This window comes from Coregonus clupeaformis, chromosome 16 (assembly GCF_020615455.1).
Source record: "Coregonus clupeaformis isolate EN_2021a chromosome 16, ASM2061545v1, whole genome shotgun sequence".
In the NCBI taxonomy this organism is placed as follows: Eukaryota; Metazoa; Chordata; class Actinopteri; order Salmoniformes; family Salmonidae; genus Coregonus; species Coregonus clupeaformis.
Genome location: NC_059207.1, coordinates 57,304,556 through 57,323,013, shown reverse-complemented (window position 1 = coordinate 57,323,013; position 18,458 = coordinate 57,304,556). Strand labels below are relative to the sequence as shown.

The 18,458-nt window shown below is 42.5% G+C and overlaps 1 protein-coding gene across 8 annotated transcripts in view; it reads right to left on the bottom strand.

Moving 5' to 3' along the window:
- Positions 1–17,885, bottom strand: part of LOC121585199 (potassium channel subfamily T member 1) — a 79,500-nt gene extending 61,615 nt beyond the window's left edge. For 7 of the 8 annotated variants that reach the window (XM_041901625.2, XM_041901629.2, XM_041901628.2 and 4 more), the window contains exons 1-2: positions 17,355–17,885; positions 2,074–2,112 (exon numbers count right to left, since the gene is read on the bottom strand). In XM_041901625.2, coding sequence (XP_041757559.1) covers positions 2,074–2,112; positions 17,355–17,503 — 188 coding nt within the window. In that variant the 5' untranslated portion in view covers positions 17,504–17,885. The remainder of the gene's footprint in view (positions 1–2,073; positions 2,113–17,354) is intronic. The other variant, XM_041901627.2, reaches the window with a different exon arrangement.
- Between the last annotated feature and the right edge of the window lie 573 nt (positions 17,886–18,458).

The window sequence follows — 18,458 nt, the reverse complement described above, 5'->3', positions numbered from 1 at the left end:
CATCCAGGACCTCTATACCAGGCGGTGTCAGAGGAAGGCCCTCAAAATTGTCAAAGACTCCAGCCACCCTAGTCATAGACTGTTCTCTCTGCTACCGCACGGGCAAGCGGTACCGGAGTGCCAAGTCTAGGTCCAAAAGACTTCTCAACAGCTTCTACCCCCAAGCCATAAGACTCCTGAACAGCTAATCATGGCTACCCGGACTATTTGCACTGCCCCCCCACCCCATCCTTTTTACGCTGCTGCTACTCTGTTAATTATTTATGCATAGTCACTTTAACTCTACCCACATGTACATATTACCTCAACTACCTCAACTAGCCGGTGCCCCCGCACATTGACTCTGCAACGGTACCCCCTGTATATATAGCCTCCCTACTGTCACTTTATTTTACTTCTGCTCTTTTTTCTTTCAACACTTTTTTTGTTGTTGTTTTATTTTTACTTTTTTTGTAAAAAATAAATGCACTGTTGGTTAAGGGCTGTAAGTAAGCATTTCACTGTAATGTCTGCACCTGTTGTATTCGGCGCATGTGACCAATAAAATTTGATTTGATTAGATTAGATTTGATGATGATGATACATCTTCAAGACACTCTGTTGCTATGAGTTGTAACACGATCAAGATCGATTATAATCATGTCTTCCATTCTAGATGGGTGTTTCTGAGTCAATTCCAAAGCCTGGTCAGGACACATATTACATTATGTAGGACCACTTTGCTCTCAAATATCCACTTTGACCACAAGAACAAAATACAATTTGTAAGCTATAACTGCTTGTTTTTTTAACCAAAGTTATTTCATGACACAAGATACCGTTTCAAAAGCTATTTGATTTTGAACCATTTTTGTACATTACATTTACAAATCGAGTACCAAACGCTCAAAAGCAGAATGCCATGATATGGAAAATCCTGTTTTATTCAAACATTTTGCCACCCACTGCTCGATTGATTCTTTCTCCATAAATGGCAAACAATGGCAAATAGAATCAATATAATATCGTCCAAAATAATATTGCGATACTCCCTCCCTCCCTCTCTGCCTTTTCCAGCCACACCTCTAGAGGGGAAAGACCACCAGCACTTACAGCATCCCTAAGGAAACCTATTCACCATCCATCTCCCCGACAGACAGACAATACAGAAACCACAGAGAGCACAGAAAGTGTTATCAGTTATCACTTCCAGCCTGCCAGGCATAGCGGCCCACAAAAAATGAACCACACAGGCACTACATTATAATTGCTCTTTGACTTAGTAGCGTTGGTGATTGTTCAGCAGGCCGGAGGGCTGTATTGATCTTTTTTTAAACATGCGATGATGTGATTTTAGTCATCCATGGACGTTTAGGCCACTTTGATAATGATCTCTCTAAAAAGTAATTATTATTAATAAAGGGAGCCCTGATCAAACCGGCTGACAATGGTTGATAAGCGTTCCTCTATGAAGACAATCAATTACTCATTTGCAGTTCTTCTAAATAGCACTATACAGTATGTACATTGTAATGCCTACGGTACGCTGCGATAACTTATAGGCAGACAGGCAGACAGTCAACGTACTCCAACCATATCCACTGACTGCACCACTGAACAAAATCAAATAACCTGGAGGTCTTAGCACCTGAAGTACTTCTCTAAACTCCTCCAGTGGTTGATGACACAATCACAAAGGCTCAACGGTTTCATCTGGTGCCGCAACTAAGGCTTCATCCCAAATGGCACACTATTCCTTTAATAGTGTACTACTTTTGACCAGGGCCCATATGGCTCTGGTCAGAATTAGTGAGCTCACTGTATAGGGAATAGGGTGCCATTTGGGACGCAAGCTCAAGTCAACAGGGAGGGATAGAAAAACAACAAGCTGTGTGTGTTTATCAATCTCCCATAGCAGACGGAGTCACAGGACACATGCCATGCCATGCTAGCATGATGCTGGAGCTGTGTCCCAAATGGCACCCTATTCCCTACATAGTGCACTACTTTTAACCAGAGCCCTATGGGCCCTAGTCAAAATTTGTGCACTATATAGGGAATAGGGTGCCATTTGGGATGCATCCTGGGACTTACTGGGCGTTGGTAGAGTCCATACTGTACTCCTCCTGATACCTATAGGCACAGCACACATGGACACAGATAGGGAGATGTTAATAGGAGAAAAGGAGGAAAGGAAGAGAGGGATGGATGGAGGACATGCAAGGCCAGAAAGACAAAAGGTACTCAGAGTAGGAGTGCTGATCTAGGATCAGGTCCATTGATTTACAAAAAAGAAAAACTGATCCTAGATCAGGATCACACATTAGGATTGACAGGGAATCTCGGATACAATGCTTTGATTGGTTTAAGAACAGACGGGAGACTCTCAATGCAAGCCACAGGAGACCACAGGACAGCAGGAAGAAACCCACTGCGTCGATCTCAATGGCTTCAACATTCAAATGACGACAAATTGGACAGATTGTATTCCGTTCTGTAGCAGGTTGAATGGATGTATCATGGTGACATTGAGCCGAGCGGTGCCGTGAACACATTAATAACGTATGGTGACAGCAAACAGAGAATGATAATGTTGAGAATCCAAGGCTCAATGTCAAACATGGAGGATATAAGAAAAGTCAGTCAATTAAATGGGAATGAAATCGTATGGAACAGATTTGTATAAAATGACTGTACCATACTTTATACTGAGCTATATGTTAGCTAAGAATCAACAGCTTATAGAGACCCTGGGGAGAGACCATTACTTTACTTACAATGTACTTTTGATCAAACATAGAGTCATAAAAATAAATGAATATGGACAGATTGAGTTCTTATTAGGAGGGGCATTGTAATTCCCTAGATATAGTGTTGAGTACCTGACTAATTAAAAAGATAGAATCGGACAAATACCTTTCATGTCACTTCCTATACTTGTAGATGGATAGAATATTCACAGCTGAAATCTTTTTTTGGAACCCGTACCTGATCCAAGCATTTTTCTCAAGCGACACTTAAAATAGGCCTACTACAGTCGTGGTCAAACGTTTTGAGAATGACACAAATACTAATTTTCACAAAGTCTGCTGCCTCAGTTTTGATGATGGCAATTTGCATATACTCCAGAATGTCATGAAGAGTGATCAGATTAATTGCAATTAATTGCAAAGTCCCTCTTTGCCATGAAAATGAACTTAATCCCCCAAAAACATTTCCACTGCATTTCAGCCCTGCCACAAATGGACCAGCTGCCATCATGTCAGTGATTCTCGCGTTAACACAGGTAAGAGTGTTGACGAGGACAAGGCTGGAGATCACTCTGTCATGCTGATTGAGTTAGAATAACAGACTGGAAGCTTTAAAAGGAGGGTGGTGCTTGAAATCATTGTTCTTCATCTGTTAACCATGGTTACCTGCAAGGAAACACGTGCCGTCATCATTGCTTTGCACAAAAAGGCCTTCACAGGCAAGGATATTGCTGCTAGTAAGATTGCACCTAAATCAACCATTTATCGAATCATCAAGAACTTCAAGGAGAGAGGTTCAATTGTTGTGAAGAAGGCATCAGGGCGCCCAAGAAAGTCCAGCAAGCGCCAGGACCGTCTCCTAAAGTTGATTCAGCTGCGGGATCGGGGCACCACCAGTGCAGAGCTTGCGCAGGAATGGCAGCAGGCAGGTGTGAGTGCATCTGCACACACAGTGAGGCGAATACTTTTGAAGGATGGCCTGGTGTCAAGAAGGGGAGCAAAGAAGCCACTTCTCTGCAGGAAAAACATCAGGGACAGACTGATATTCTGCAAAACGTACAGGGACTGGACTGCTGAGGACTGGGGTAAAGTCATTTTCTCTGATGAATCCCCTTTCCGATTGTTTGGGGCATTCGAAAACACCTTGTCCGGAGAAGACAAGGTGAGCGCTATCATCAGCCCTGTGTCATGCCAACAGTAAAGCATCCTGAGACCATTAATGTGTGGGGTTGCTTCTCAGCCAAGGGAGTGTGCTCACTCACAATTTTGCCTAAGAACACAGCCATGAATAAAGAATGGTACCAACACATCCTCCAAGAGCAACTTCTCCCAACCATCCAAGAACAGTTTGGTGACGACCAATGCCTTTTCCAGCATGATGGAGTACCTTGCCATGAGGCAAAAGTGATAACTAAGTGGCTCGGGGCACAAAACATCGACATTTTGGGTCCATGGCCAGGAAACTCCCCAGACCTTAATCCCATTGAGAACTTGTGGTCGATCCTCAAGAGGCGGGTGGACAAACAAAACCCCACAAATTCTGACAAACTCCAAGCATTGATTATGCAAGAATGGGCTGCAATCAGTCAGGATGTGGCCCAGAAGTTAATTGACAGCATGCCAGGGCAGATTGCAGAGGTCTTGAAAAAGAAGGGTCAACACTGCAAATATTGACTCTTTGCATAAACTTAATGTAATTGTCAATAAAAGCCTTTGACACTTATGGAATGCTTGTAATTATACTTCAGTATACCATAGTAACATCTGACAAAAATATCTCATAACACTGGAGCGGTGAACTTTGTGAAGACCAATACTTGTGTCATTCTCAAAACTTTTGACCATGACTGTACATCAGGGGCGGATTACAATGTTGTCCAGGACACACACTTTAGAGCTGAACCTAAAGCTCAACTACATTCAGGTCACTCTGTGTGGATGAAGAAAATGGCGTGCTGCACATCACAATCAGGAAGTAGTCAGGACCCTGGAGAGGTCCAGTAACCACTCATGTATGAACAGAGACGTTTTATCCACACGACTCTAAACTGGAACTCATCACCTATTGAGTCTCTTAGGTGAATACTTTTGACTGCCAAATACAAAAAAACTATTTTAGTATTCAGTCTGTCCCTGACATCTTTGTACACTGCAACATTTTTAAAAGCAATTTATTTGGACAGTCTCCAACAGATGATCTACACAGTTGTTTCTCAACTGCAGTCCTCTTCTACCCCTTTTTTGTTCAAGCCCCGCACAAGCACCCCTGATTCAACTAATCAAGGGTTTGATGATTAGCTTGACAGACTTGACACTGATATACAGTATAGATGTTCAACTAATCAATCAATAATTTACACGCTGTCTGTTTGATTTATTAAGTGTCAGTTGACATTTAAAGAGTGACTGCCTTTAAAAAGCAACAAATCCCTTTGAAAACGGCCTATGTGGCTTTGATTCGAGTCAGAAACAGTTATTCTACAGTGAAAATTGACTACAAAGCGTAAATATGATAATTTTGGTCTTAAAGTCAGTCTAGTCTAAAATGGAGTTTTGAACATGTGTATGTCACAACTTGTAAATTAAAGTTGGGTTTTGGTTTGACGATGTCCATTTGCCCACTAACATGGGGTGAACAGCTATGGTGATTGCTCTTTATCCAATAGCATAGATAGTGAGACAGACCTGCCCAGCAGCTCCGACTTTGTTTACTTAAGGCAACACATCGCACATGTTTTCGCTTGAGAAATACTGCACCAAAGACCTTAGTTAGATCTAAAATTGCACAACTAAAACATCCTCTGTAAAAACATAAAAATTATCTTAGATTCATTCTGGTTATTTTGAGGAAGTGAAATAGACTTCTGCATCTACAGTGTGTCATAGGGGCCAAACATCATTAACCAAATGCGGAATCGGTCAGGAAACACACCTCAGACAAATCTCATTTTTCTAATGAGAAACAGAAAAACAAAAGTGCCAATCAGCGTGTTCAGTGGCACTTTAATACAAATCCAACTGAAAGTCATGTCAGAGCAAAAACCAAGCTATGAGGTCGAAGGAATTGTCCGTAGAGCTCCGAGACAGGATTGTGCCGAGGCACAGATCTGGGGAAGGGTACCAAAATATTTCTCATCTTCCATCATTCTTAAATGGAAGAAGTTTGGAACCACCAAGACACTTCCTAGAGCTGGCCGCCCAGCCAAACTGAGGAAATCGGGGGAGAAGAGCCTTGGTCAGGGAGGAGACCAAGAACCCGATAGTCACTCTGACAGAGCTCTAGAGTTCCTCTGTGGAGATGGGAGAACCTTCCAGAAGGACAACCATCTCTGCAGCACTCCACCAATCAGGCTTTTATGGTAGAGTGGCCAGACTGAAGCCACTCCTCAGTAAAAGGCACATGACAGCCCGTTTGGAGTTTGCCAAAAGGCACCTGAAGAGTCTCAGACACTGAGAAACAAGATTCTCTGGTCTGATGAAACCAAGATTGAACTCTTTGGCCTGAATGCCAAGCGTCACATCTGGAGGAAACCTGGCACCATCCCTACGGTGAAGCATGGTGTTGGCAGCATCATGCTGTGGGGTGTTTTTCAGCAGCAGGGACTGGGAGACTAGTCAGGATTGAGGCAAAGATGAATGGAGCAAAGTACAGAGAGATCCTTGATGAAAACCTGCTCCAGAGCACTCAGGACCTCAGACTGGGGAGAAGGTTCACCTTCCAACAGAACAATGACTAAGCACACAGCCAGGACAACGCAGGAGTGGCTTCGGGACAAGTCTCTGAATGTCCTTGAGTGGCCCAGCCAGAGCCCGGACTTGAACCCAATTGAACATCTCTGGAGAGACCTGAAAATAGCTGTGCAGCAACACTCCCCATCCAACCTGAGCTTGAGAGGATCTGCAGAGAAGAATGGGAGAAACTCCTCAAATACAGGTGTGCCTAGCTTGTAGCGTCATACCCAAGAAGACTTGATGCTGTAATCGCTGCCAAAGGTGCTTCAACAAAGTACTTTGTAAAGTGTCTGAATACTTATGTAAATGTTATATTTCAGGTTTTTTGTTTTTATAAATTAGCAAAAATTTATAAAAACCTGTTTCTGCTTTGTCATTATGGGGTATTGTGTGTAGATTTATGAGGGAAAAAAACGATTTAATCAATTTTAGAATAAGGCTGTAACGTAACAAAATGTGGAAAAAGTCAAGGGGTCTGAATACTTTCCCAAGGCACTGGTACTCAAGAGGCAGGTGATATACAGATGTTCTTCCTCTAATTAGCTCTGTTGATTACATATCTACTGCTACAGTATCAACCACTCTATCTCTGCCTCTGGTATCAGAGGCATCACAGGCCCACTGGAGGAGCCTGCAAGTCTCTGTTGTCTTGGTAATCATACAGGTGAGGTAGTGTATCATAAACACTGTAACACTCTGTTTAGCCCCCGAGGCATGCAATGCAGGAACAAATTGATTCTCATCTCACCTTGACAGTAGATCCGGCAAACCAATTCATATAAAAAACAGCAACTGCTAGTGCTAAACTAGTGCTAAACACGGCAGGTATTAGTGAATTAACGCAGATCCATGCTGCTGACACTGGCTGAATCCTCTGTCACTTGTCAAGGACCTATTGAAATGTTGTGGGGCCACATGAGACTCTGCAGTAATTTAGAGGGCTGCTGGAACTTGTAGTTTTCCATCCTTTTCCCAAAACTGGAAGCTTGCCACGGGCTTAGAACTACACTTCCCAAGCCTGATTAGCATTTGGCATGGAGTGCTCCAGAGGTGTACAAGCCAAGGGAATGACACAGATCATCATGTCCAATAGAGCAACGCCTCCTGAAGTCACACCTGCCTCTGCCAACACCTCTGGGGAATGATACTGTCCTTATAATCCAAAGGGACATACAGTGACTTAAACATGTTAGGTATTTGCATACAGTGTTTGTAAGGGTCTTCACGCATGCATGCATGCACGCACACACACACATACACCCAAACACATGCACACACGCACAGGCGCATGTACGCACACACACAAACACACACACACACACACACACACACACACAGGCATATACACCCTCCTGAATGTTATTGGCAGCTTTTAGCCCAAATCAACTATCAAAGTAAAGACTTTAAAAAAAGTAATCTTTCAACAGGGATTTTGGGATTGTGGGTAGGAACTCACAACGCACCAATCACGACAATGCTTCCATGGGGGCTACTTCGCCTTTCAAGTCAACTGATGAGAAATGCTTCTGCCTCAGAATGCAGCCCTAATGATAACAATTGTGACATAATTTACCCTGAGGACCACGTTAAAGGGCGACTGCACTCCCTGATTTGGCCTCGTTTTGAAGATTGCTCATTAAGAAATGCTAGTGGCCATGACTTAAACCAAACCAGAGTTGTCTTGGGGTGTGGTTTGATGTGGGTGTGTTATGTTTGTATATCGTACCCTGGCTGATACTGTTGTTTATCCCCCGAGTCACTGTAGTAACAACATAGCCACTTCCTTAAAATAGTCAGAAATAATCTAGGATGAATCAAGAAATCTGTAATTAATTTAGACGTTTTTGCCGAGGAGGTCTTAGTCGCGCAATTTTACATCTAGCTAAGGTGTTTGGTGCAGTATTTCTCAAGTAAAAAAATGTGCATGAAAAACTAGTCAGTGCAGTGCATACAGTCTATCGAGTCTTAAAATAACTGCATCATCTGCAAACTGTCAAACTATCGTAAATAAAGCACAAGCTACACGCTGTTTATCAGTGCCCAAAATCACTTGCTAGTTAGCTAAATTCCAACTCTGTGTTTGTCAATTAATCTAGCAAGTAGTAGCTAGCAGGCACATTGAGCAGCCAGGCCACAATCAGCTTATCAAGTCACTGACGACGTGTGCTTCGGTGCCGTTTAGTTTTTTACAACTTTCTCACTATCTATTTCCAAAGTGTGTGTCTGTCTGGCAGTGTTAAATAGGGAATCATGTTACAAAACAGGGTTTTGGATTATTGACAAATTGCAGTTGGGATACAAGTGCGAACTGATCGTCTCAATTCTAATTTTGCCCCAAAAAGTGGCAGACTAGAGTGATTGACACTATCAAACACATCAGCAAATGGCCACTCCAAAAGAGCTTAGAGACAAGGGTTATTTCAACATAACATTGGCGACGTGTTGTCTTATGTAAGCAAGTCTGAGGCGCTGTGTAATGGGCAGGTCTGTCTGACTGTCTGGAGGTTCTGGCTGCTATGATTGGATAAAGTGTACAGCACGGCTACTTTTCTCCTGTTAGTAGGCACTGGGCAAGTGGGCATGATCGTAATCCATACCCAATCCTCCAGTAAATAGTGACAAACTTACTTAGAAAGCTCAGCTTTGGACGAGACTGAAATTATCCTATTTACACTTTGTAGTCAATTTTAACACTATAATTAATGTTTCTGACTCATATCGATGCCACATAGGCCATTTAAAACCAGAGAAGTTGATTCTAAGGGGCAGTTTACTTTTAAAACAGCTCATTAAGCCAGATTTGCTCAAAGGCAAGGAAATCATAACCATAACTGAACAGTTATATTAAGATAGCTATAAATAAGCACCAACACAACCCCAGAAATGGAGATTTCAGATGCACGTCCCTTTATACAGTGAGCTCCAAAAGTATTGGGACAGTGACACATTTGTTGTTGTTTTGACTGTGTACTCAAGCACTTTGGATTTGAAATGATACAACGACTATGAGGTTAACGTGCAGACTGTCAGCTTTAATTTGAGGGTATTTTCATCCATATCGAGGGAACTGTTTGGGACAAATTCACTTATATGTGTATTAAAGTAGTAAAGAGTGAAGTATTTGGTCCCATATTCATAGTACGCAATGACATCAAGCTTGTGACTCTACAAATGTGTTTGATGCATTTGCCGTTTGTTTTGGTTGTGTTTCAGATTATTTTGTGCGCAATAGAAATGAATGGTGAATAATGCAATGTGTCAAAACATCAACAAATGTGTCACTGTCCCAATTCTTTTGGAGCTCACTGTAGCTAGCTTCAGTGGCCCTACATAGAAAAACAGCTGAATAGGATAAGCCTATACATAATCAATTATTGTGGTACAGGGGGCTTAGAGACGACATGTGAGGCTGTAAGAGATTAAACGAAGGCAGAGAACTAACAAAGAGAAAGAACATTGCGTTCAGTCTTTTCAGGCATAGCCCTCTCCTCTCCTCACTTCAATTAGAAAAGCAGCAGCCTCAGCCAGCAGAGCAACAAATCCCCCTGCAATCCGTCACCAGCATCCTCCAGCCATTCCCTAGGCAGAAGTTGTTATTACTATTAAGGCCAGAGCATTGTGGCCAAGCCATTCCTTTTTGTCATTTAGTAGACGCTCTTATCCAGTAGCAATGCTCAAGGGCACATTTACAAATGATCCACCTAGTAAGCTCAGAGATTCAAACCAGCGACATACTATAGTATTTATACCATAGTATTAAATGTGAGTTACATCTCAATAGATTTTGTAAGCGTGCACACACTTCATTTATCTTTTCATGATCAGGAACTTCATACGTATCTCTGTATCAGACCTGAGTAACATCTATAACAGTTTCCCAAACTCGGCCCTGGGGACCCCAAGGGGTGCACATTTTAGTTTTTTGCCCTAGTACTACACAGCTGATTCAAATGATCAACTCAACATCAAGCTTTCATTATTTGAATCAGCTTCAATCAATAGAAGGGCCTCCCGAGTGGCGCAGCGGTCGAAGGCACTGCATCGCAGTGCTTGAGGCGTCACTACAGACCCGGGTTTGATCCCGGGCTGTGTCGCAGGCGAGTGACTCCTTGTGGCGGGCCGGGCGCATGCACGCTGACTTCGGTCGCCAGCTGTACAGTGTTTCCTCCGAAACATTGGTGCGGCTGGCTTCTGGGTTAAGTAAGCAGTGCGGCTTGGCGGGGACGTGTTTCGGAGGACGCGTGGCTCTCGACCTTCGCCTCTCCCGAGTCCATACAGGAGTTGCAGCGATCGGACAAGACTGTAACTAACAATTGGATATCACGAAAAAGGGTTAAAAAGTACAACAAATGTGGGTTTCATAATATTAAGCCCTTAGCCGTGGTATATTGGCCATATATCACAAACCCCAGAGGTGCCTTATTGCTATTATAAACTGGTTACCAACGTAATTAGAGCAGAAAGATAAATGTTTTGTCATATCCGTGGTATACGGTCTGATATAAAATGGCTGCCAGCCAATCAGCATTCAGGGCTCGAACGACCCAGTGTATAATTTATGATTTATCCCTAATGTATCAAACCTAAGTAACATCTCAATTGATTCTATAGGGATACAGATGCACATAATTCATCTATCTTTTTAGTTTCATGATATAAGGCACATGCTTAGGAAGCGAGGACTATTAACTCTATAATCCCATAATCAGAATATTCCCATAATCAGAATATCATACAAATATTTTATAGTATTATAAAACAAGATCTTACAGTATCAACGTCCTATATCCTTGGAAAGCAAACTACTATATTAGCTTACTGTAAGTCTTGGTTACACTGTTTGTTTACATCCTAAATGTAAATCCTCCAAACCAGCTGTTGGTATGAATGTACCGGAAGCATCCTAGCACGGCACCGAGGGGATTCCAAGGCATATAAATAATGCCGTAATGAATAACTAAACAGAGAGGAGTGTGGAGGAATGGAGTGGTGGGTCAATGGAGATGGGTCATATTATTGATTCTCACTCCTTCCTTCAATCTCTCCTTACTTCCATCCCTCCATCATCCTCTCTAGAGCTGAACACTGAACACGTAGAGGACAGGTCTCACGCTGATCATATTTCACTGCCTTTCCATGGAGCACTCTGATCTCTGACTGACTGACTGACAACATCCTGTCTGAAGGAAGTTAATTAAAAGATGGGAAGTGGGAATTTTGTTGCAGTCACAGACACAGTAATATAACATTTTTGTACTATAAAATGTTTGTCACACAATACATGGACATGTAAAATGTAAGTGTAAAGTTAAATGATATGGATATGAACACTATTATGCAAATCATACAAGATCAATGCATCAAATATCAGCACATCTGACTAACTATCTAATGTGTGGTGCTGTTTGACTATTTAATATGATAACAGATATTACAAATGCCTCAGACCATCTCTGCTATATTCTACTGTGTTTATCATTCCATGCCGCAGCAGCAAAACAACACTGTAGGCTATTCAGTGAAGACTGTGCCTGGCTGCATCCAGTACAGTCAACAACAGTGAACCGATTTATTCTCATTCTCACTCCAGTGTATTTAGATCAGTGCACGATGACTCAGAGGCTTTTGTGAGTGTGTTAAGCTGCATGGGCTTAGAGTCATAACCACCATCATCATCATCATCATCATCATCTGAGAAACACTATCTATCTGACACGCACGCACACTATCTGACACGCACGCACACACACATGAATGCACATACACAAGCGCTAGTGATGCACGGGTTGACTCCTAACCCGCAGTCCCCGCGGTTATATCCGCGTGGATGAAGAGCGGGTGGGTGGCGGGCGGGTTTAATATAGAGAAAACAATGCATTAAATATCCATAAATGTATAATTCCTGTGCAATTCATATCTATATGCTACATTGAGGTTTTTTATTAGGCCTATTTTTATCCTTCCTGTTTTAAAATTTTTTTATTGCATTTTCTCCCCGGTCCCTAAACGTCTTTGCTGCATGAGAGAAGCAGAGATGAAAGAGGAAAGAGAAAACAACCTTTACCACTGTCAACTAGATTGAAGCATTCGTTCTATCGATTTTTAAATTTTATTTTATTATTATTGACCCCTTTTCCGTGATATCCAATTGGTTGTTACAGTCTTGTCCCATTACTGCAACTCCCGTATGGACTCGGAAGAGGTGAAGATCGAGAGCCATGCGTCCTCCAAAACCCAACCCTGTCAAGCAGCACTGCTTCTTGACAAACTGCTCGCTTAACCCGGGAAGCCAGCCGCAACAATGTGTCGGAGGAAACACCATACAATTGCCGACCGAAGTCAGCGTGCATGCGCCCGGCCCGCCACAAGGAGTCGCTAGAGCACGATGGGACAAGGACATCCCGGCCGGCCAAACCCTCCCCTAACCCAGACGACGCTGGGCCAATTGTGCACCGCCTCATGGGTCTCCCGGTCACGGCCGGCTGCGACACAGCCTGGGATCGGGATCGAACCCAGGTCTGTAGTGACACCTCAAGCACTGCAATGCAGTGCCTTAGACCGCTGCGCCACTCGGGAGGCCCTTCTATAGATTTTTTATGACATTATTATTGTGAGCAAGGGTTTATGTAGTATTCTAGGGCAACAAGTAATGACAGAAGAGAAGCTGCATCTATCTAATTATAGACAAGTTGACTAACAAATAGCCTACCAAAATGTCGGAAATTATAAGCAGAAACATAGGCCTATCTAAAAAGGCCTGTCAAAAAATAGTTCCGCCATCTCTGACTGTACAGCGCATTTTCTATAGTTGCGGGTTATTCTGGTGATCAAGGATTTATTTAGTATTCTAGTAATGACAGAAGAAAAGCTGCATGTATCTAATTATATACTAACACATAGCCTGACTAACAAATAGCCTACACAAATGTTGGAAATTATAAGCAGAAACACAGACCTATCTAAAAAGGCCTGTCAAAAAATAGTTCAGCCATTTCTGACTGTACAGCGTATTTTCTATATTTGCGGGTTAGGGTCGAGTGCGGGCTTCAGATTGTAACTTTAAATCAAAAACATGAAGTGCCTGTGGCCCTCCAGGACCATGCTTGCCTACCCCTGCTCTATGGTACAGTGCTACGAAAAAGTATTTGCCCCCTTTCTAATTTTCTCTACTTTTGCATATTTGTTATACTGAATGTTATCAGATCTTCAACCAAAACCTAATATTAGATAAAGGGAACATACAGTGGGGAAAAAAAGTATTTAGTCAGCCACCAATTGTGCAAGTTCTCCCACTTAAAAAGATGAGAGAGGCCTGTAATTTTCATCATAGGTACACGTCAACTATGACAGACAAAATGAGGAAAAAAAATCCAGAAAATCACATTGTAGGATTTTTTATGAATTTATTGGCATATGATGGTGGAAAATAAGTATTTGGTCAATAACAAAAGTTTCTCAATACTTTGTTATATACCCTTTGTTGGCAATGACACAGGTCAAACGTTTTCTGTAAGTCTTCACAAGGTTTTCACACACTGTTGCTGGTATTTTGTCCCATTCCTCCATGCAGATCTCCTCTAGAGCAGTGATGTTTTGGGGCTGTCGCTGGGCAACACAAACTTTCAACTCCCTCCAAAGATTTTCTATGGGGGTTGAGATCTGGAGACTGGCTAAGCCACTCCAGGACCTTGAAATGCTTCTTACGAAGCCACTCCTTCGTTGCCCGGGCGGTGTGTTTGGGATCATTGTCATGCTGAAAGACCCAGCCACGTTTCATCTTCAATGCCCTTGCTGATGGAAGGAGGGTTTCACTCAAAATCTCACGATACATGGCCCCATTCATTCTTTCCTTTACACGGATCAGTCGTCCTGGTCCCTTTGCAGAAAAACAGCCCCAAAGCATGATGTTTCCACCCCCATGCTTCACAGTAGGTATGGTGTTCTTTGGATGCAACTCAGCATTCTTTGTCCTCCAAACATGACGAGTTGAGTTTTTACCAAAAAGTTATATTTTGGTTTCATCTGACCATATGACATTCTCCCAATCCTCTTCTGGATCATCCAAATGCACTTCAGATGGGCCTGGACATGTACTGGCTTAAGCAGGGGGACACGTCTCGCACTGCAGGATTTGAGTCCCTGGCGGCGTAGTGTGTTACTGATGGTTGGCTTTGTTACTTTGGTCCCAGCTCTTTGCAGGTCATTCACTAGGTGGTTCTGGGATTTTTGCTCACCGTTCTTGTGATCATTTTGACCCCACGGGGTGAGATCTTGCGTGGAGCCCCAGATCGAGGGAGATTATCAGTGGTCTTGTATGTCTTCCATTTCCTAATAATTGCTCCCACAGTTGATTTCTTCAAACCAAGCTGCTTACCTATTGCAGATTCAGTCTTCCCAGCCTGGTGCAGGTCTACAATTTTGTTTTTGGTGTCCTTTGACAGCTCTTTGGTCTTGGCCATTGTGAAGTTTGGAGTGTGACTGTTTGAGGTTGTGGACAGGTGTATTTTATACTGATAACAAGTTCAAACAGGTGCCATTAATACAGGTAACAAGTGGAGGACAGAGGAGCCTCTGAAAGAAGAAGTTACAGGTCTGTGAGAGCCAGAAATCTTGCTTGTTTGTAGGTGACCAAATACTTATTTTCCACCATAATTTGCAAATAAATTCATTAAAAATCCTACAATGGGATTTTCTGGATTTTTTTTCCTCAATTTGTCTGTCATAGTTGACGTGTACCTATGATGAAAATTACAGGCCTCTCTCATCTTTTTAAGTGGGAGAACTTGCACAATTGGTGGCTGACTAAATACTTTTTTTCCCCACTGTAAGTGAACAAATAACACAACAATTACATATTTATTTCATAAACAAAGTTATGCAACACCCAATTCCCCTGTGTGAAAAAGTAATTGCCCCCTTACACTCAATAACTGGTTGTGCCACCTTTAGCTGCAATGACTCCAACCAAATGCTTCCTGTAGTTGTTGATCAGTCTCTCACGTCGCTGTGGCGGAATTTTGGCCCACTCTTCCATGCAGAACTGCTTTAACTCAGTGATGTGTGGGTTTTCAAGCATGAACTGCTCGTTTCAAGTCCTGCCACAACATCTCAATTGGGATTAGGTCTGGACTAGAAATGTTCATGTAGACTTTATTGTGTGTTTTGGATCATTGTCTTGTTGCATGACCCAGCTGCGCTTCAGCTTCAGCTCACAGACGGATGGTCTGACATTCTCCTGTAGCATCCCCATCCGCGATACTGCATTTGAAAGAGAAACATATACTGCCTACAGACTATACTGTCTTATTTTCACAGTCAGTAAGGCAGTATACTATAGCCTCATCAATATTGTATTCCCTTTGACAGAATTCTTGTTGTAATGGTATACAGAGAACGGTTAACACACGTGTGTCAATGTTTCTGAATAGTTAATGAAGCCAGTGACATTGGAAAATCACAGGTAAGTGGATTCAATGGTGCATAAACGTCAGAACTAAACATTACAGGCATATGTAACTGTTAATAATGTTAAAACAGCTGTAATTAACTGTATTGACTTAGCGCAACTCTCTGCAGATATTGAAAGATTTGACACCCTGCACCAACCTCAACCTGGCTTTGCCCCTCTGTGGATTATGCTACACAGCAGAAATACTGTAGCAGACTCATAACATTCTTGCAGGTTTCTGCCCAACCAACATCATTAATTGAATTATGCAGTAAAGTGCTGAGAGCAATAGTGAAAAGGGATGAGAATGGTAAGGTTGTGGGACTGCATACAGTTCTGGGATAAAGAGAGCATTTTAACACCCATACTGACCTTTATTCAGCAGGCCAATGTAGGCTGCCTGTATATCCTCCCCCTTAATGAAACCGTGTAGTCCCATTCAAAGAGCAGCATTTCATGTGACTTGGCTGGGGAGTACGGGTAATGCTACTCCACTGTAGTTTCTGATGTGCTCTGGCACACATGTAGCCTAGGCTACACACATATGTAGGTTACACACACTCACACACACACACACACACACATAATCACCTGTGGTTTGCATTGCAAAGCAGACAGTAACTTAAAGGTAGCTGGTTCGAATTCTCGAATCCCCGAGCCGAGCCGACAGGGCTCTGTCGATGTGCCCCAGAGCAAGGCTCTTAACGCTAATTGCTCCTGTAAGTTGCTCTGGGTAAGAGCGTCTGCTAAATGACTCAAATGTAAATGTCTATCATGGAGATTGAAATCGATTAAATCACTTGAATGAGCAAAATATCAATAAAAATGTGTCAAGATCATCCATGCAACCAATAAAGCAATTGTACGGTCCCTACACCCGCGATTACCATGATATGATATTGCTTCAGACATCTATAAAGAGCCGCAGCATCCTCAGAATTATGTAAGCGATGCACAGAAAGCAAACTGCAAACATAAAGAAAAACCCAGAAAAACCTCAACAACAGGGGTTGAGATAAATATGATTTACAAGTGGGTGGCACATACAGTGCCAATTTGCGCTACTGTAACAAACAGTGCCATTGCGTGCAGTCAGCGTTGCCAATCCGTCATAAATCAGCTTCATAAATTGCGCATATCATGTGTCAATATAGCCTAAACCTATCAATAGACTGGAAAACAGAGATCGCGATTTGTTGTTTTCATTTTTGCAAAGGATAGAATCGATTAAGGAATGTAGGCTATATATTCGATACGAATGTATCATAACATAGGTCAATGCATATCCTTTGCCTAAAGATAATGATCAATAGCCTATATGGGATACAATTAGACTGTGCTTTGCGACATGCGCTTGGGGATTTGAGGATGCTGCAGGTTTGATATCGAACTGGTGCTCTTAGCCTGAGACATGCAGCGGCTTCATGCGGGTCAATGTGCGGTACCTTTGCCCAGCATCACTCCCAAAAGAGCCCATCGTCCGTATCGGCTTCGACGGGTTGACCCAAGTCGGCTCCTCCGGTGTTTTCGTCGCCTCGGTCTTGACGTCTGGGTCTATCTCCGAGGGAGACGGCGTGAGCTTAGCGACAGCCATCCTTCACCCGCTCCCAAGTTACCCCCAGCCGAGAATGAACAATATGTTACCTCTCTGTTGTCAGTACCAGCTTATGGAGCGACTGAAATTCAAAACTGCATCCTGAACGCACTTCTGAGGCAATATAGACCAAGGTAGACTTGCTTTCCCTTCCTTTCTGCATCACAAAATCATGTGAGAAAGTGCTGGGAGCTTCATCTTGTTATTGAGCAGCACTCCATCCTTTGGAGATGTGAGTTCCATTTTATCTCAGCCTCAAGACGTCATCAGTCCAACGTCAAACCATTCTACCAGTAGACGTGTGCCTCTGTTGCTAGTGTAACTGCACACATTGTTACATTACTTGCAAGATGTTCAAAGGTGGGTGTGATCAAATATGTATTTTGATCACTTCACATTGCCTCAGCTGTCATTCTGTGCACCTAAATATAATGTGTATTAACAGTTTTGTAGTGTAAAGTGCCTTTACTCCATTATGAATAATTGTACTTAATGCATAGGATCACTGAGGTGAGGTTTATTAATTTACAAAACAAGAGTGATGGATGACTTATTCATACTGTGAAATCTCAGTAATACTTGAAGCTTGCAGTTGCCACCAGATCGGACACTCCTATAATCAATAATCACTCCCATGTCTCATCTAAATTGAGTAGTCTTTTACAGTGTAGACACAACCCCTGATGTGGCACCACCAGACCAACAGCCACAGGCATATGAACAGGTGCACTGCAATTAACTAACACTAGGATGCTTGTATGCACTTAATATAGGACCTCATTTACAACACCAAAACATAAACGGAACATCCACTCCTCACCATGGCCTACAGTATATTTTCCAACATTACTGAACCCCTAAAACCTTTTATGTTGTCCTATGGTGAAGAGGATAATACAGGGAAAGACTAAATACAGCCTGTCACAAACACTTTAGAATGATCAATAGATAGCAA